The sequence below is a fragment of the Hemiscyllium ocellatum genome, chromosome 5, assembly GCF_020745735.1.
Source record: "Hemiscyllium ocellatum isolate sHemOce1 chromosome 5, sHemOce1.pat.X.cur, whole genome shotgun sequence".
Taxonomy (NCBI): domain Eukaryota; kingdom Metazoa; phylum Chordata; class Chondrichthyes; order Orectolobiformes; family Hemiscylliidae; genus Hemiscyllium; species Hemiscyllium ocellatum.
In genome coordinates this window covers 48,198,605-48,219,725 of record NC_083405.1, presented here as the reverse complement: position 1 = coordinate 48,219,725, position 21,121 = coordinate 48,198,605, and the positions used below count along the sequence as shown (strand labels likewise).

General features: G+C 38.8%; 1 protein-coding gene across 3 annotated transcripts in view; it reads right to left on the bottom strand.

Annotated features, from left to right (window-relative positions):
* Positions 1 to 9,912: 9,912 nt before the first annotated feature.
* etv1 (ETS variant transcription factor 1) overlaps positions 9,913 to 21,121 on the bottom strand; it is a 141,963-nt gene continuing 130,754 nt past the window's right edge. For all 3 annotated transcript variants that reach the window (XM_060824736.1, XM_060824737.1, XM_060824738.1), the window contains 2 exons: positions 14,298 to 14,399; positions 9,913 to 10,368 (listed from right to left, as the gene is read on the bottom strand). In XM_060824736.1, the coding sequence (XP_060680719.1) occupies positions 10,147 to 10,368; positions 14,298 to 14,399 (324 nt within the window). In that variant the 3' untranslated portion in view covers positions 9,913 to 10,146. The remainder of the gene's footprint in view (positions 10,369 to 14,297; positions 14,400 to 21,121) is intronic.

Genomic DNA, 21,121 nt, shown 5'->3' with positions numbered 1-21,121 from the left:
GAACAGAAGTCAGCTCAGGGAAATGTACAAAGTGCCAATTGTGAACAGGAAAGAACACACCCAGATGACAACAGTGTGATCAAAAAGCAGGATGACAATCAGCACACTGATGTCACGTCTACACAGCAAGAGCAGCCAAGAGCAAACTTCACACTTCTACACCATAATATGATCTGGGAATGTTATCAACATGTGGAAGTGAAATGAGTTAGACTGCTTGTAGATTTTGTACTCCCTATCTTTGGATAACTGATTTTGCTGTCCCCTTTGAAGTGATGTCTATTTAATGCTCAATGTGGAAATGAGCAAAATGTCTGGATGTTGCCCAAAGGCTTTCTGCCATGTAACACTCTTGACAGAGGCAGAATGTACTGTATGTATTAATTTAGCTCTAAAGAAAGCCACTAAATGTTATATAAATATGAATTCATGTGCAATATATGCATTATCTTTAGTTATATGAATATGACTGCACCTATGAGTGAAAGTTGAATGAAAGGATGGACATCGGTTGACAACAACTATGAAGGAGATAAATGACATTGCCGAAAGATGAGTTGAGAGTGTGTTGCTGGAAAAGCACAGCAGGTCAAGTAGCATCCAAGGAGCAGGAGAATTGACATTTCAGCCATAAGCCCTTCATCAGGAAGTTTCCTTAAATGCTGCCTGACCTGCTGTACTTTTCCAGCATCCTCAAATGCTGCCTGAACTGCTATGCTTTTCCAGGATCCTTGGATGCTACCTGACCTGCTGTGTTTTTCCAGCATCTCTGATCTACAGCATCGGCGGTACTCACTTTCTCCTTGGTGATTTCAACTCTACTGCAAAATCTCTTCCAAGGATGCATACCTTGAAGACTCTGATCTCCAGCATCTGCAGTCCTCACTTTCTCCTTGTCTGAGAGCTAGTGGTGAATGATAGGTGGGGATGGGAAGAAACCCATTGACGTAGAGATGAATAGATTCTTCTCCACTGTTATCAGACTTATGAACAGACCTCTCATGCATTGGAGTTGATCTTTCTCTGCATCTTCTCTGCATCTGTAACATTATATTCTGTTCTATTACCCTGAAGTCCTTCTGTTGGATATGGTTTGTCTGGTTAGCACCAATATTTATCACTGTATCTCAGTATGTGACAATAATAAATCAAATCAGATGGGTGTACCTACATGGTCTTTTTGGTGTGACAAAGTTTGTACTGCAGTTGGCTAAAGATGGTAAAATGAAGGGGTTGGAGTGATAGATCAGGAAGTAGTTAGTTGTGCCTTAGTGCTCACTTTTCTTACTTTGCTTATGTTATTAGATTGCATTTAGCATTGCATCCTGAAGCACTCCTGCTGCTGAGCTCATGGCCAACCTTTACCCAGGTCTTCTTGGATTCACCAGCAGGTTTCTTCTACCTATCATTAGGAAACACTAGCATCTTTACAGCCTGAATATCACATCCAGGGAGGTGTCACTAAAATGAGACACAGATTTTGAATGTGTCTACTGTATTCTGCCAATTCACGTTGTTCTGCTCACAAATCTGAATGTAGCATATTTCATATTTGCCACATACCTTTAAACAGTGAAATTGAAATTCACATATGCAGGTTGTCATCATCTAATTAGTTGGCAAATACAGTGGCAGAACTAAAACGTCACCGAGAGACACACTGCATGTATTTCTTGGTTACCCATGGGCTACTGGGTCCACTAGTGCATTCCCCCAACCCTGGTATCTGATGCTTCAAATCGAGCCCATTTGTGTCTCCACAGATGTTGCTGAGCATTTCTACCATGTTGTTTGTATTATAAAGTTGCATTTATGTCACGCATGACCACCGGACATCACAAAGTATCTTGTCGCCAATAATCTGCTTTGTGAAGTGTATTCTGTATATAATAAGCCAGCGAAATTAGTGCAAAGCAGGCTTCCACAAGCAGCAATACAATAATGACTAAATTATCTATTTATGATATGTAGACCAACATAAAATTGAGGATGCTAGGGATACTTCCCCTGCTCTTTTTCAAAATTGTGCAGCAGGGCCTTGCACATCGTTTTGACAGAGTACTCTCAGCACTGTGTAAGAGTGTTAGCTTGACTGTTCGGCTCAAGCCCTGCAGCAGTACTTGAACAAATAACTTTATGACTCAAAGACTGGTGCACTCCGATTAGGTCATGGTCGATAGCTGCTTACAATACACATTCTTACCACTATACATGTCTATTTCTCCTGCATTTCTCCATAATGAGATCATCAATTTACTCTGTGGTGGATTTAGGAATTTTACAAAAAGGTGGACATGAACATTAAGCAAAGTTAAAAGGCTGAACTAAAAGCTTATTGACTGTCTGCTTTTGAGGACCAGAATTATTGGTAACTGATTATAGTATCAGACTATAGATGTTACAGGTGGCAGAAAGGTTTCTGCATGTAATTTAATATGGTTTCTTTCTGCTCTCGATTATGTGCAGTGTTGAATTGTGAAAAGTTGTTTTAACCAAGAACAACCAATGCCACAAGTCTATTTTCATTCAATCTGATGTTCTGACAAAAACAATCTATTGTATTTTGTCAGTTCTCCAGAATTGCGATGTTTGTAACTGAATTTCAAATCTATATGCAGTAACATTCGTCAGGCCTTTCTTTCATTATTGACAGAACTTCATTCAACAGCTCCCAGAAATGGACTGGCAACAAACACAAATAGACTCTGGGGGTTGCCGTGCTGTATCAATCAACTTGCTGAATTCATCTGGTCAGTCCTAATACATTGTTAAAAAGTTATAATTGCATTGAATGAAACTATTTCTTGCAGAATATGTGAATCTAAGTTAACTTGTGTACATCTGAAAATGGAAATTCCCATTTACAAATAGTTGACAATAACATTCTCATTTTTTTTTCCTACATAAGTGTAGTGGAAAGGCGATTGTGATCAGTAATATACTGTAATAACTAACAATACAAAATTTGTGACAACTTCTTTTAGTTGCATATGTTCCTGTGCTACTCTCACTAACCATCATATCCTCAGTATAAGCACATCATATGCTTTAGATCATGGCAAAATTCTGTGGAGTTTCAGAAATCCTAAATCTTTATATTGAAGATCCAGAGTTTTGATGAACAAAAGAAATAACGGAATAGATTTTGTGATTGTCAGTAAGGTACCAGATAAGTTCCATTTGGGATAATTTTGACACCATGTCAAAGTGCAAAATGGATGACAGATAATCAGTAGCCTGTTTAACATCTCTTGTGAATTTTATCTTCATTGACTTTAAAGATCTCCATAAAGTCAGCTTTACTCCTATTCTGTATAAACATAATATTGAGCTGTTTTTTTCAAAATATATTTACATAACATGTCAACAAGGAAACTGGAAGCCCAGTGAGTAAACACACAGAGGTTGATTGCATACTTTACTTGGGTACTGATATTTCCTGGAAGAAACTGTGTGTATGCAGTCCATGTTCCTTTCCCTGTTAAAATTAATAGGAAGTAAATCACAAGCTCTGCACCTGCACTTCATACTTTGGCTGCAAGATCTGCCCTGCAAGTTTTCCAATTTTGGTATCTGGATCAAACTCAGGAAAGAAAAATATGTGTGAATGCCTAGATTTTGTTGTAAACATCAGTTGGTGGTTCATGATTCATGGTGTCCTGGAATCTGACCTAAACCAGCATCTGAATGAAACAGCTAAGTGAAGATTATTCAACCAATTACACAAGCACGTGGCAAATCTCCTGATAATAATTAATCTCAGCAGTCTCGCATATAAAATGCAAGCATTTGCTAATGAAGTTCAGCTAAAACTGTGTAAATCCAGTCTTTGAAACACTGGATCACACTGCTTTCCAGATAAAAGTCTCAGTGATTGCATACATTCACTGCTGGAACTCCTGATGCTAAGCGTGATTTATATCACTTCATTTTGTCCCTGCATCCTGTTCTAATAAAACAATGAGTAGTATTCTTGGAATTGCGCCTTTGGCTATGGAATGAGTGATTCTGTCATGTCAACAACTTCTATTCATGCAAGAATCATTGAACACTTCTGAAGAATGAGGAAGAGCTGGTGTCAAGTGATGGTAAATATTATAGATGGAGACCAAAATCAGATTTGAAGAGTATTGCTGAGGCAATGGATGAAAGGTTAGTAAGGTAATATAATTTAAATAAAATTCAAAACAGATAGAAAACATCGACTGACAGATGTGTTTTGGATACTCAACCAGTTGATGAATTGTAACCTATATTGAAATAGCAGACATTCAGGCTACTGCTGGAGGAGATTTCTCTGAAATAGTGGATTGGAACCACAGAGAACTGAAACTTGAAAAGGCCTCCATACCTTTATCCTTTGCCATATCAGTTAATGTGCAGACTGTGTTCTGTCCAAAAGGGAACACAGATAACAACTCTCTAGATATACTGTTGTCTTTACAAACTAGAGATGAATGAGGTGTACAATTAAGAAGCTTTTCCTGATTTAATTAAGGTGTAGATTGAAGTAGAAAGACAGAGTTTGGGCACAATTAGCAATCAATATTGCTTCGGACACCTCCTAATTACATCACCTCGTGCTTTCAGGTAATATAATGACTGCGAATCACCACTTGTTCTTGATTACTTTTACAAGTCTATCATGCATTTTCTTTTTTCTATACCAGTGATAGAAACAATGTTGACAATTGAAATGCAGGTGACAGCAAATGATGGCATATACAGCAAATGTTCTTGTAACACTATTAGGTCTGATTGGAAATAAACACCAAGACTTATATAAAACCAACTAAATGTACTTTTGGATAACTCCATCAAGATTGTGCTCAATGTAAAAAATAAAAAAAAAATGAAACATAAAAAAGAAACATTGCTAGAATATTTTCTATCAAACTACATATGTCAAGAGTTCCTTAGGAATTGAACAGTTTATTATGCTATTACAGTTTTCTTCATAAAGCAAAATAAAATCATAAAGCAATACAAGAAATCTATGAACCCTTCAAATTGCTCAAAGCCTTAGCTGAGGAAAATTAAACAACAATGAGATTTACATTATTAATCCAAATGCTACTTTGTGGCCATATAAAACCAAAACATACATGATAAATACAAAATTACAAAAATTTAGAAAATTTCTCAGAAACAGCAGAAAAAATACTGTCCATCATTTACAGATGCCCCTCGATATTGTCTCTTTATTTATTTTTTTGCTACATTAGGTTTCCAGATGGCCATCTTCAGGCAGATGTAGTAATTTGCTTTTGCCTCCACCTTGTTTCGAGGACTCCTCAACACAATGCCTGGTTCATCTGGCACAAACGTGGAGATGAAGTGATGGCACCACAACATGTTGTGCAATGACAGGGAGAAGTTTTAAGATCAATGTTTTAATGTCTCATACAGAAGCTATATCCTAAATGTTGCAACAAAAGAAAATGCTTGTGGCACGTAAAAGGATTTAGTACAGTACCTTATAAATACATGTAGTGAAGGTTTCACAATCAGCACATAGTTTAAATTTCCAATGTTGACTCGTGAAATTTTTGGTTATTATTTGTGGACTTCAAAAGAAGAGCTATTTTATAATATTTGACCGTGGTATGAAATGCAAAAAGTCTAACAGACAACTGATTAAAAATGATTGAGTGAGAAAAGAAAACAATGTGTCATTAGAATGACTATTCATTATTTAGATCCTGATAGATTTTTAAAATTATTGTTAAGTCTTATCTAAAATGTTAATTAAGGGCTGAGCGTATTGACTATGGTGAACTAATCCAAGGACCCATTTCCATTGTTCCAAGTAACTTATGTCAGATGTCAGCTGAATTCCAATAATTTCTAGCTCCATGTATCAACAAACTATTTGACTTCACCAGTTAACACAACCAAACCCAACCTTATCCTCAGCTGATCACCAAGCAAGTGTTGCAGAGCCCCCCAATGATAACTAACAGCAGGAATCTCAACAAAGGATCAAACCTGGAATGCTTCTGGTCTGCTCGGTTCTGTTCTACATGTGCAAAACTAAGCAGAATCTATAATTCATTTTAGAAATCCTATTATCTTGCTATGTTCAGCAAAGTGAAAAATGCCTTTGTTAGCATTATAGAAATCAGACAAACCTAAATTAGTCACAGTGGGTGAAAGTTTAATCTGTGCCAGAGTCAAGGCAGGGTTACAGAAGAAACTTTGAAGTTGGTGGGTGTCAGACTTTGATGGGGGCTTCCAATGGAATAGGATATAATTGCCTCCACCCTTGCCCACCCTCAGCCTACACTGTGAAAGCTTGCAGGCCTCCTACTTCCACAGATTCCCTACAGTTTGGAAACAGGTCATTCAACCCAACAAGTTCACCAACTCTCTGAAGAGCATCCCACACAAACCCATCCGCCTAACCTTTGCTTGTAACTCTACATTTCTCATGAATAACACACCTAACCTACACATTCATGGGCATTATGGGCAATTTATCATGGCCAATTCACCTAATTTGCACATCTTTGAACTACGGAAGAAAATCTGAGCACCCATTGGAAACCCACGCAGCCACACAGAACTCGCAAACTCCACACAGACGGTTGCCCAAGGGTGGAATCGGACCCGGTTCCCTGGGGTGCTGTGAGGCAGCAGTGCTATGCACTGTGACCTCCATGCCCTTGCTCAAAGGTCGAAGGCAGGCCCATAAATAGCCATTAATTGGCATTGAAATGCTTGAACCAGCCGTTAGGAAGGCTCACTTTCTCAATGCATGTATAATGACAGGGAATGTGCCTAAGGCATCATACCCAATTTTACACTTCCTGCTCTCCTGTCAGAGAGACATGAAATTCAGCCTAGCAACTGTGGCAATGCTAAATAAGCCTCCACGATCAATCCCAACAATGCACGTTTACCTCCACATTAAAAAATGCAACTCCTTTTGTGAGACCTATTCTGAAACAGATCACACTTTTTGAACTGGGTTGCACATCACAGATTGGAAATAGAACTGATATCACTGGATAACTCTGCCACAAGCTTTATGCGGTAAAATTAAAAGAAGTCCTGTGAATACTACTGAAACACAAGGGAACAAATAGGACCAGTTACTCCCCCCGACTTGTTCCATGTGAACCAGGCATGATTGCACTTGATGCGAATTACTAGAAATACAATTCAAGGAGAGAATCATGAAGAGCAAGCTGACAGATCTGTCCACATATTAATATCCCAAAGTCACATCATGAAAATTCAGATTAAAGTTGACCATTGACCTTTTTATATATATTCTATATATAACAAGCATGAATACAAGTGGTTTGTCAATTACAACATCAAATTAGTGCCATTTCACTTGAGGACATGTTTGCTGGTCCCAGCTATAAATTAGTGTTACTCAATCCCACGATGGAATTGCAATATGATTTACTGAAATTATAATGTTTCCCCCAGCAGAAAAGTGGTGGATAGGTAAGGAAGTGTGTGCCCTTTTTTTATACTTAGGTATACCTTCAGCACTGTATATCACTTCATGCAAGATTTAAAATCACAGACTCTTCCTCTTGCCAAATTACCTAATGGTAATTTTCAAAAGGGAATTGGATATATACTTGAAAAGGAAAAGTATGCATGGCCATGGAGGATGAGCAAGAGAGTGAAACTTTCAAAGAAGCAGCAAGGTCCCTTTCAGTGTTGTATGTCTCACTGATTCCTTAAACTGACTGCACCAAAGAAAAAAAAATCATAACCAAGCAGTGCTGCTATGAGGTGCACATTCCAAATCTGTACCGTTATACAGTTCAGGTAAAAGTCATCGTTGCAGTCTACTTTTCACATGTGGGCAGCGACCGAAAGGGTATTTAACTCTCAAACATAATTTGTCTTCTCTCATTTCAGATGCTCTCGGTCCTCTGTCACATAATGATTTGTTGCACACGAACAGGTTTGTTGATTATTTCAAGTTGCTATGTAATAGCAGTATTAGGAAGTCATGAATGAAAAACCTTTTGGTCATTGCTGGACTGCACTGAACTCTTAAGCCCCAGAGAAGTGACCATTCCCTTCAGCTGCCCTCTTTCCCTGGGAAAATGGTGTAGAAGTAGTCTAGGGTGACGTGGGGATGAAAACTGAGCAAAACAATAATATATTACTGTTTACTGATGAACAGATGAGGAATGGACCAGAAGCTTTAAAAATGCAATGTATCACTCATCATCATTGTTTTCCTTCCTATTATTGAACTGTGTTATGCAAATATGGTCAAGTTCTTAAGATTTCTGTTTGATGATTTGATGATTGTTCATTTGATGATTACCCTGGGGTAAGCAAAGATTTTGACAATATTCAAATTCATCTTAATCATCTGGATAAATCATAGACTGGAGTATCCATTTCAGAAGGCCAGAATACATTTGCAAAATGCAGTAACAATATGACAAGGATTAAAAGCTATACAAATGTCCTAGTTTCAATTTCCACAGAACCCTATTAAACATTTTGATATGTAAAGGAGCATAAGAATTGCTCAATGTATATGCCCGCCAAATATTTTTAGGTTTCCAAAGTAATGCACAATGATCAGCTTTCTAACCAGAAGGGAAAAATATAGGTTTCTTCTCACAGTCACAGGATCATTTATTGACTGAAGGAAACATTAATCTTCAAGGAAACAAAGAGAAACTTGTTCACATTCAGTGATTAGAACAGCAATAGAAATTCATCATAGGAATGTCTGTGGACATCATGGTATTCTGCCAGAAATGACATAGAATGCAAGTTATGTCAAATTTGGCGTGTGCAATGTGCCTTCATATGTACAGGTTCTGCTGTCTAAATATAGCACCTGTACATCAGCATATCTTTTAGGAAGCTACCCCAATTGTTTTAGAGAAAAATCTTAACCAGGAAAAAGGCAGTCACATGCTGAAGCTAAAATGCTGATCAGACAAAAATTCATCTGATGTTGAGAAAGTTTTTTTTTCCGAGCACAGTTACTTACTGAGAACAATATTGAAATTATGTTGAGTGATTAGACCAGGAACGTTTGACATATGCACATCAAAATCCTTTGTCTAAATGTTAACCAGTTCAAAATAAATGGGGTTATACTGCTGTGTGAATGTTCAAATGTCAACACCAGTCAGTGTAGCTCATGAGTTCCAAGAACTATTCAAAGGTAACTTTGTCCTTTTTGCCAGGTTGTATTCTTGTCATACATGTCTTGCCATGGCTACTTCAGTGTCTGGATTTGAAAACTGACGTGGGTTTAAATAAAAGGCTGCCATTGACAGGTTCCATTAGATGGATTTCCAAGGATGTCAGTCTTCCACATAAAAAATTCCTTTTACAAGTTGCAGGTGAATAATCTTTTACCAATTCCTAAAGCGTACAGTTGCTTATAGTATATCTACAGCATAAGCTATATCCTAAGCAGTGAATGTTTTGTGTTGTCTATCGTTGTCCTGAAATACTACCTGGACTTAGAACAATACTTCAGATGTCTGCAATAAACCCTTATTTAAAAGAATTTACAGAAAAGGAGACTGCAGCAGAAGCTTCAGCATAATCTAGTATTCATATATTTTTAACAAATATGACACAGCAGTAAAATGCTTGACTGTATATTAATGTGTACCTGACAAAAAAGTACTATGTACCTACTCAGATATAGATTTTTAAAGAGTGCTGGCTGTGTTAACACAGCAATATTAGATATGCAATTTCTTTTATTACTGATATCAGCAGATTTCTTGTAACTTTCACTTAGTAAGTTTTTTAGCTGATATGAAACAAAAATCCATATGATAGCATCGATCAAACCATGTAAATGTCCGCAATTCCCGACCCTCCCATCCCTCCTTACCCTCCAAAGAAAAGCATGTAGGCTAAATGAAAACCACTCCCCTCTCCTCAACACCAACCACTCCCACTCCCCACCCACCCTACCCTGAAAAAAACATGTAGAACTCGAATGAGTCTTTTCATAAAGTGCACTGTCCCTGGTGGTGGACCATGGGGTTAATGCGACAGAAACCGTGGACCCATTACTTGATGTCAGAGATGCTGAAGAGATGAAGTAAATCCTGGGTCATGGTCTACAGAGAAAAATAATAGAGAAAAGAAAAGAAACAAGGAGTCATTTTCCCCAAATATGTTGCATCAGTACACATAGGCTTCATTATATGGATGGGGATTGCAACAGCCACTATCTTGTATATAGGCCATGTTCTCATCAAAGTGGGAGAGAGGGACAGTGTCCTCTTCATTGATATGACGCTCAATATCAGTTTTCAGCACTGGCCTCTGGTTGTCTGGGAAAGCCATCGAGAAAAGCGCTTCTGGATCACAGACAAATTTATACACATATCTTTCTCCAGCCACCTGCAGAAACGAGAAAAACAGTTTCCCATAAAGATTCGCTCTTCAAAATAAACCAAAAGCACCATTAGACTGATGTCGTCAAAGGTTACATTACTGGCCAGTCCCAAACCTAGAATTTGAAACTTTAAAATTAAAAGGTTACAAAATGCAAAATTCAAACATAAGAAAGATCTTACTGCCATTAGTATTTCTTTGAAGTTCTTTGAGCTTCTTATTAGTGACTGCTGGATAAGTCAATGTTTATCAAACCAGGTATGTTAATGATCTGAATCTCTTTTTTTACTGCCTGAACAACATCTAAACGTACAGTGAAAATCAGTTCCAGACAATAAATGCAATCCTGTGCACTTATTTAAAGGGTAGGGAAAACAAGATTTTATCTTACAAATTTAATTGTTCTTTTCATCCTTATAACACAGAAAGCATAATTGAAAATTGCTGATTCATCAGAGATACCCATCGATTCATTGCACTTTTTCCTCTATTGTTCTAATTAGGAGGTTAAGCCCCAATTTATGTTTTCGGGTCGCATACACAGAGGTGGGAGCAACTCTGCCTATAAATATGGCTTTCTACACTTCCAACTTTGCAGTCCAAAGGGAGGGAGAGTGCAATCTGACTGGAAGTCAGGCAAAAGAGCTGAGAAGACTGCTGGGTTCTGAGGCAGCTTGGATAGACAGCCTGCTTTGGAGCTCCAACACTGTCCACAAAGTAAAATAATAGGATAAAACCTAAAATGTTCCTCCAACCCTCACACCTGCGCTCTTGCCATGACAATCATCCACATCTTTTTTGTTACTCATGCACAGGATCAGGGCACCGCTGGCTAAGCCAGCATTTATTTCCTAGATGGGGGCAGTTAAGAATCAACTGCCTTGCTATGGGGTTTGGCGTCACATGTAGGCCATGCCAGGTAAGGTCAGCAATCTCATTCCCGAAAGGACATGAGTGAACAAAATGGGTGTTTCCAACACCCATTGTGGTGCCGTTAGACTCTCAATTTGGATATTTGTTGAACTCAAATTCCACTACCTGTCATAATAGGATTCAAACCTAGGTCCCCAGAATATTAGTTGAGTCTCTGGACTAACAGTCCAGCAACAATACTACTGAGTCATCACCTCTTCTGTAACCTTTTCTATCTGTACCCATTCCCTCAGGATCTGTCATAACCCCACATCAACCCATGGTTCCAAGTACTACTTGTTAGCACGCATTCAAAAGGAAATAACAGTTCCATGCACCAAGGATAGTGTGTGGGTAAGAAAACACACTCTTGCTGCTGACTGAAAGAATTAATATGTTGCATTTTCATCATTTTTGCTTTTCATTCACATCTCTAAGGACATCCTCATATTAAGCTGCCCTTGTGGTCCACAAATTACTTTGGCATATGTACCTTTCCCATTGGGGCTGCGAAGACCCCAGAGCTGCCACACATGTGATTGATCAAGCAGAGCCAAGAGCAACCTTCTGGAAAACCGTGTCATCGTTCCTGCTGCTAGCAAGAACTGATTTCCCATTTGTTGCTGACATAGTGGATCCAAAGCAATAAACTCTAATCCTCTGTTAATTTTAACTTGCTTTGTAGTTTTTTTCACCTTCTTTTTGTAGCTCTTACTACCTGGCTTGTCACTCTATGCTGTTCTTTGTACTCCTCCAATTTGTAAGGATGTGTTCAAATGATTAGATTCTTGTATGTGCTTTCTTTTAGTTGAATGTTGGATATCTTTCGACGTTCATCATATTGTTAACTGTCAGGCTCTTGCATTCAGGGTTTAAATTGATTTTGATTCACATTATTGTTTCTTGACACCTCCAACTGAACCACTGAGGTTTTACCTATTTACAGATCGGTGTAGTTTACACTGGGCAATAGGAGGTCTTCTGGCTCAGCATACCAGAGCACCAGGTTCAAACCATGCTCCAACTAGAATGGATCCAGGACTTGCCTCCTTGCCCTATCTGTGATGTATGTCACAGTGCTGTGGGGTTGAACCAACTCACAGCCAGACAATTCAAGATGAGAAGGAAAAAGGGGACAATCTTTGCCTCATCCACTACCCACAATCCACAATCTCAGAAGCTGTTTTGAGTTTCTCCCTTTCAAACACTATTTTGAATTCAATCATATTATAAACACTATTGGATTAATGCTGGATGCAGTAATGAATGATGAGCCAGATTTTGTTAATAAACTAACAAAGAGAATACAAATATAAAGTTGCACAATGGATGGATCAGTGCTTTAAGGGACTCAACATATGTCTTATTTAGCAGAATATAGAGGTTTGTTTTCAAATTATTTCACTTAGAATAGTTTGTCAACAATGTAGATATTCTTCAAAAAAAAATATCTGTGCACTGTCAATTCACGGTCTGACAGTTGTGTTTCAATAAAAATCTTTTTTACTCCTCCATACAGATAAGCTTGAAAGCTTCTTTGGTTAAAGAAACTTCTAGAAACAATTATTTGGGATCACATTAATAGTCACATGGAAAAATAAGTAAATTCAGATGTGATCAGGGAAAATCCTATCTAACTTCCTTATTTTGGTGAAGGAGGGTGAAGGAGGTCACAGTTAACATGAATTCTGTTTTCTCTCCACAGGTGCTGCCAGGCCTGCTGAGTTCCTCAGTCATTTCTGGGTTTTTTTTGTTTTAGATTTCCAGCATTCTTTGTCTTACTTTAGGACTCAGCTTTAAAGTGTTTTGCAAAAGAAGCCAAAGGAAGGTGAGAAAATGCTTTTTCACACAGTGAGTAAATAGGGTCCAAAATGCACTGCTTGGAATAATGGTTGAGGCAGATTCAGTTGAGGCATTCAACAGAAAACAAGATAATTATTTAAATGGAAGCGATTTGCAAGGTTATGGGGCAAAGCAGTAGATTGGCACTAAGTCAACATGCTCAGAGCTGATGTACAATGCATCAAATGGTCTCCATCTGCACCATAAAATTCTGTCATTCTGTGTTCAGCTTTTTAAAAATATATATATTTTACATTGAAAAACCACAGATACAATATTATGTAAGCAGGCATATGAAATATTTATAAAAATAAATCTCTCTTTCTGATTTGGCACTTTATTGAAGAGGAGCACCTATCAGTGAGAGGATGGGAAAATATTAAATTGGAAACCTAGAAGATTTCTCCTTTGATTGTTGGCTCCCAGTCATCCACTCAAGATGTGGTAAAGTGCTACTCCAACATCTCTCTTTCTTACTGAGGCAGGTACCCCAGAAGGACTGAAAAAAAAACTAGGTTGCTAATCTAAAAGGTGCAAATGCACTGAATTCAAAATATCAGAAGAGGCAAAGGGCACAAACACATGCTGAACAGAAGTGCTACTCTGTTGCAGATTGAACTAAGACATTTTGAGATTTTATTGTCCAATGTCAACAGGTGTTGGCAGAGTTTTAAGTATAAATTTTGGAGATCACAGATGACTCTGATTGCCAAAATACATGCCTCTGGAAGTAGCCAAGTAAAAAGTCAGGCGATGGAAATCTGAACAATATACTTCTCTTACATCAGCTATCACAGCAAATATCGAGCAGATTAAACTTTGTACTTATTTGTTCTGAACCACATAGTTTCTGTCTATGTTGCCCAGTTGAACTTTTGCCGAATCCAGAATGAATGGAGAAGCGATCAATACTTAGATGAGGTATTTTTGACAGTCTTTTGACTCAGTATAAGTCCTGAGGATGAAAAGAATGCAAATGTAGAGCTCCAAGTTACAGGTCCAAGAAAGGCATTGGATATTCCTTAAAAACAATGGGAATCTGTTTAATTGGATTGAAATGTGTCATACATGGGGATTTTCCCCACTTCAATCGGCATGCGATATATCTGTATCTCATCTGGATATTATTCAACTTCCATTTGAAGAAATTATGAATAAAATTACTCAAGCTTGTTCCTTACTTTCTGCATGATGCCTTTCTCATAGTAATAGCGCAGTGAACGGCTCAGCTTGTCATAATTCATAGCAGGACGATTCTTCTGGATTCCCCAACGTCGCGCTACCTAATTCAGAAAACATTGCCATTAATATAACATTATGATGTACACATTTCAACCGTAGTTCCACGAAATGTATAAATAATATTTCAGGCCAATATCCTCATGCCTTATGGTCCAAAATTCTTTTCCCAATGAACCTGAGGCCCCAGCACTCAATCATTTACATGCTGGCACTAGTTCAGTAATTTCATCGAGACAGATTTGAACATGTTAAAAATGTAATCGTTGGTAACATCTGACATACGCATGTCAGGAATGATTCCACCTTATTGGAATAGCATTCGAACCAAAACACTGCACTGAATGAAATCCTCTTAAAAATGGACTTGAAGCTATCAGAACAAGCCAACTGGAAAATAAACGATTGTCTACAACAAGGGCTGGCTCTGTGATGCAATGGCAAGCACGTTGGATTTGTCCGCCTTTGTTAAGGTTGCTATTCAAAGTTCGTGGGTTCGAATCCCATCGGAGTCAAGTTTTATGGGCAGCACAGTGGTTAGCACTGCTGCCTCACAGCGCCAGAGACCTGGGTTCAATTCCCGCCTCGGGCAACTGTCTGTGTGGAGTTTGCACATTCTCCCTGTGTCTGCATGGGTTTCTTCTGGGTGCTTCGGTTTCCTCCCATTGTCCAAAGATGTGCAGGATAGGTGAATTGGCCATGCTAAACTGCCCATAGTGTTAGGTGAAGGGGTAAGTTAGGGGTCTTTGTGGGTTGCTCTTTGGAGGGTCAGTGTGGACTTGTTGGGCTGAAGGGCCTGTTTCCACACTGTAAGTAATCTAACTTACATTTCACGCTAAACTTAAACAACCCATAAATTTCAGAGAAGCTATGGAAAACAAAATATAAATTATATTCTGAATCCAGGCATTTACATTCAAACAAAGCAAGCCTATATAACAATCATTAACCCTTTATTATTGATATGAGTTTAAGTGCTCCATACTCTTCATGGCCTCCCTAACATTGCTATTCTCTCTTAACATGCTCCTTAAAATCCACCTTTTTGATCATGGTTTCAGTCAGCCCTCCTAAAATTTTTGACTCAGTTTAGCCAAATGTTTTTCTCTAACCACACCTCTGTAAATCACTTTGGGCAGTTTTTTTATATATATATTAGCGATGCTATATAATTGCAAGTTGTTGATTTTGTTGCAATTCCCAATTGTCTGTTGCTTTTGCTGGATTTTTTTCCCTCTTCTGTTGTGTACTGAGGTCTAATGCAGCAAATACACTGTAATCAAGACCTTTAAAGGAAAATAAAACAAAAAATCCTGTTCCAAGACTGAGCCAACTGTCAGTTTTAAATAATTCTTTTCACACTAATAATTAAATCTGCATCACAAAAGTTGTATTTCCATTAAAAAGAAATGAAGTTACTGACTGCAAACTAAGATTTGACATTCAAGATAAAAGAATTGTTAATTTCTATCATTTTCACATTTATTAGTGATTAATATATAATTAATTCTATTTCCCTTTTTTATTAGTCTTTCATAGAGTCATAGAACTATAGAGATGTACAGCACAGAAACAGACCCTTCGGCCCAACTTGTCCATGCCAACCGGATATCCTAATTTAATCTTGTCCCATTCACTAGCACTTGGTCCATATCCCTCTAAACCATTCCAATTCCCATATCCAACCAAATGCCTTTTAATTGTTGTAATTGTATCAGCCTCCACTTCCACTGGCAGCTCATTCCATACGTGACACCATCCTTTGTGTGAAAAAGTTGTCCCTTATGTCCCTTTTAAATCTTTCCTCTCTCATCCTAAAACTATGTCCTCTAGTTCTGGACTCCCCCACCCCAAGGGAAAGACCTTGTCTATTTCTCCTATCTATGATTTTATGATTTTATCAACCTCTATAAGGTTTTTCCTCAGCCTCCGACGCTCCAGGGAAAACACACTTCACTCATCTTTCAATTCTTTAATATCTGTTCATGTTTACTGAGTTTAATCACTGTACCTTTCCTATTTTGTGTTTTTCTTCTTTCTCACAGGTACAGTATTAGGTTTCCCTTGTCGTGGAAATGACACAAAAAGAGAAACAAACAGGTCCTTGAAACAAAATTAAGAAGTAAATTTTATGAGACATCAGAATGACTAGAACTAACTTAGTTTTCTGGCATTGTTCCTCTATTTTTCTGGATGTAAACTAACATTAACAGTTCCCCGCTGGGAGAGGTGAGCACAGCTGAGGGAAATGGGAGATCATACTGACTCCTCCTCCAATCAGAAGCAATAATTAGCTGAGCCAACTGCAGTTTTACAACTTTGCTCCTGGTCCTGTCTCATAACTGCTTCCATAGAAAATTCAACCTTTGGTGTCTAAAACCCATTTTCCTTAACATTAAATTGAAAGCAGTTCACACAGCAACACTCAGGAGCAAATGCGGTTTGTGGAATAAACTGCATTCCACAAAATAACACACAGTTTACACTGTTAGTACAAAGTGCAAAACAACTAAGTACAGCACAGACACAGGCCCTATGGCCCACCAAGTTTGCATCAACACATAACGCCTTTCTAAAATAAAAACCTTGTGCCTCCATTCAGTCCATATCCCTCTAATCACTGCATGTTCGTGTATCTATCAAGACTCCTCTTAAATGCTGCTGTTGTATCTGCTTCTGCCACCTCCTCTGGCAGCGCATTCCAAGCACTTACCACTCTCTGTGTTAAAGCTTGTTTCTCACATCTCCTTTAAACTTTCCCCCTGTTATTTAAACCATGTCACCTAACAATTGACGTTTCTACTCAGGGAAAAAGACTTAGACTATCCATTCTATCCATGCCTCTCATAACTTTCTAAATTTCTATCAAGCCACCCTTCAGACTTAGAAATTCAACTGAAAACAAACTAAGCTCTTCCGATGTCTCCTCATAGCTGATACTCTCCAAACCAGACAACATCCTCATAAAATATTTCTTTGTCCTTTCCAAAGCCTTCACATCCTTTTAGTGGTCGAACAACCAGAACTGCATGCAATATTCCAAATGTGGCCTTACTAAACCCCTCTGTAGGTTAATGCTTCGAAAGGTTCTACCATTTACTGTTTACTACCGTCTGCATTAGACCTTCCAAAATTTATCATCTTGCATTTGTCCAGATTAAACTTCATCTGCCATTTCTCCATTCAAGTCTTCAGCCTCTCTATATCCTGCTATATTTTCTGGAAATCTTCCCAGCACTGATCCCTGTGGAACAACACTGGTCACAGATCTGCAGTCAGAAAAACACCTTTCTATCTCAAGTCTCTGTCTTTCATGCTGAAGACAGTTCTGTATCCAACTTACTAGCTCACCATGGTGAGCTGATGAAGGGCTTTTGCCCGAAATGTCGATTTTGCTGCTCCTTGGATGCTGCCTGAACTGCTGTGCTCTTCCAGCACCACTAATCCAGAGGCTCACCATAGATCCCATGTGACGTCACCTTTGTGTCAGCCTGCCAGGAAGGACCTTGTCAAAGACCTTGCTAAAGTCTATTGACAACATCCACCACTCTGCCCTCACTCATCTTTGTCACTTCCTCAAAAAATTCAATCAAGTCTGTGAGACACAACCTTTCCTGCACATACCCATGCTGCCTGTCATTAGTAAGTCCATATTTCACCAAATGTGATTAAATCCTGTCTCTAAACATCTTCTCCAATATTTTCTCTTCCACTATTGTAAGGTTCACCAGCCTGTAATTTCCTGGGTTATTTCCATTGCTCTTCTTAAACAAAGGCTATTCTCCCAGTCTTCTCGGATCTCTCATTTGGTTAAAACGAATACAAAAACTTTGTACAAGGTCCCAGCAATTTCTTGCCTTGCCTCCCTCAGAAGTCTGGGATAGATCCCATTAGGTCCTGGGGACTACCTACATTAAGGTTACACCCACACTTCCAATTTTATATCGACATGTCCTAGAATATCAGCATATCCCTCTATAGGTGTATCATCCACCAACTCCATCTCCTTTGTGAATACTGACGCGAAGTATCAAGGACCTTAATTAAGAACTTGATAGAGGTTTACCACAGGACAGTTAAGGACCTCAACCACATCCTCCGGCTCCAATTTCCATCTTTGTTCCTGAATGGACTGACCCTTTCCTTAGCTACCCCCTTTGCTCCTTGTATAAAAAACCTCTTGGGATTTTCCTTAATCCTGTTTACCAAGGTCACTTTGTGGCCCTTTTAGCCCTCCCAACTCCTGGTTTAACTTTTTCCCTCCTTTCTTTATATTCTGTGAGGGCTCTGTCTGCCTTCGGTTTCCTATATCTTACATCTGCTTCCTCTTTCTTTCTGTTTAAGTTCACAATTTCTCTTGATCATCCATGGTTCCCAAATTTTGCCATCCTTATCCAACATTTTCATAGGAACATGCTGTTCCTGAACCCAAATCAACCAGCCTTTGAAAGATTCCCACATGATAGATGTGGATTTACCCTCAAACAGCCAGCCCCAATCTATATTCCCTAGTTCCTGCCTAATATTGTAGCGGTTATCCTCCCCCCAGTTTAGTACTTTTACCCAAGGACTACTCTTATCCTTATCCACAAGCAACTTAAAACTTCTGGAATTATGATCACTGTTCCCAAAATGCTCCGTCACTGAAACTTATTTCAGGGCTTATTTCCCAATACCAAGTCTCATTTGGCCCCTTCCCTCATTGGATCCTTATCAATTCCTTCCCCAGTTCTGAACTCACCTCAACGAGAACACACCCTTTCCACACACACCTTATTAAAATCATTCAGAATCTTATACATTTCAGTGAAATCACCCCTCACACTTCTACAATGAAAAGAGGACAAGTCCTCCCAATTTTTCCTCATAAGACATCTCACTCAGTCTAATTATTAATCCAATGAACCTCTTCTGAACACCTGCATCATTTTGAGATTGTTCCTAAAATCAGTACACTAAACTGCATACAATTTTTGAGATATAGTCTCATTAAGGCCCAAGTATCTGAAAAAAAAAATCAGTATTTTATAATAAAAGCAGAACATGCTGGAGAAACTCACAGATGGTGTCATATCTCCTAAGTTTCTGCAGCAATTCCTGACTTTTATTTCACTTCAGCATCAGTAGTAATTTGATCTGATTGGAGTTCTTACTTTTCAGTTCAATAATAAAGGGTAGTATTCCATTAGTCTTCTCGGTACCTGCATGCAAATGTTTAGTGACTTCTGCTTGAGAACATCTAGATCCCCTTTGCACCTTAGAATTCTGCAGTCAATCTCTGTTTAAACAATAATTCCACCTTTTAATTCTTCCTTTCAAAGTGAACAACTTTTCCACATTATACTTCATTGACTAAAACTTTGTTCACTCACTCAACCCATCTATATCTGTCTGCAACTTCCTTGTCTCCACTTCACAACAAACTTTCCTACCTCTGTGTCATTTGCAAGCTTACATGCCAAAACCTATTTCCTTCACCTTAGTCATTGATACCAATCAGAAAGGTTCCAGCACAGACACCTGCAGAAATTCATCTGCCACATCCTACTATTAAGGGAAAAAAAAACTATTTATGAATTCCTGAAGAAGGGCTTATGCCTGAAATGTCAATTCTCCTGCTCCTTTGATGCTGCCTGACCTGCTGCGCTTTTCCAGCAACACATTTTTAAGCTCTGATCTCCTGCATCTGCAGTCCTCACTTTCTCCTATTTATGCATACAGCCCAGTTTGAATGATTAATTTCAGCCCCTCAAATGCTCACAAGTCCACATATACCATCATATTCCCTGCTTCCCTCCAATATCCACTGCGGACAGACTTCAATAATTCTAACTAGTAGAACTTTAGCTGAAACCACATGGCACACTGAAAAAAATGCCGCTTAAAAAAGTCATAAATTCCCTCAAGCAGTCAATCCATTGTACAAACAAACACCTACTTCAATAGTCACATTGAAGACTTTGTTTACACCTGCTAACTGACCACTTTTGGAATATTGCATGCAATTCTGATCTCCCTCCTATTGGAAAGATGTTGTGAAACTTGAAAGGGTTCAGAAAAGATTTACAAGGATGTTGCCAGGGTCGGAGGATTTGAGCTACAGTGAGAGGCTGAACAGGCTGGGGCTGTTTTCCCTGGAACGTCGGAGGCTGAGGGGTGACCTTATAGAGGTTTACAAAATTATGAGGGGCATGGATAGGATAAATAGACAAAGTATTTTCCCTGGGGTCAGGGAGTCCAGAACTAGAGGGCATAGATTTAGAGGGGGAAGATATAAAAGAGACCTAAGGGGCAACTTTTTCACGCAGAGGGTGGTATGTGTATGGAATGAGCTGCCAGAGGATGTGGTGGAGGCTGGTACAATTGCAACATTTAAGAGGCATTTGGATGGGTATATGAATAGAAAGGGTTTGGAGGGATATGGGCCGGTTGCGGGCAGGTGGGACTAGATTAGGTTGGGATATCTGGTCGGCACGGACAGTTTGGACCGAAGGGTCTGTTTCCATGTTGTACATCTCTATGATTCTATGACAATCAAACTGTGAACTCAGCCCTCAGCTGGAGCAAACAGTTCAAGTGTTCTTGAGACTTGGTGCAGTGGTAGTATCCCTACCTTTGAACCAGGCAGCCTGGCTTCAAGTCCCACCTATTCCAGAGGTGTGCAATCAGGTTTTTGAACAGGTTGGTTCAAGAACAGTGAAACCCATGTCTTCCCATGAACATTGGGAAATGTAAACAATTGAGTTATTGAAACTTAAAAAGCTGA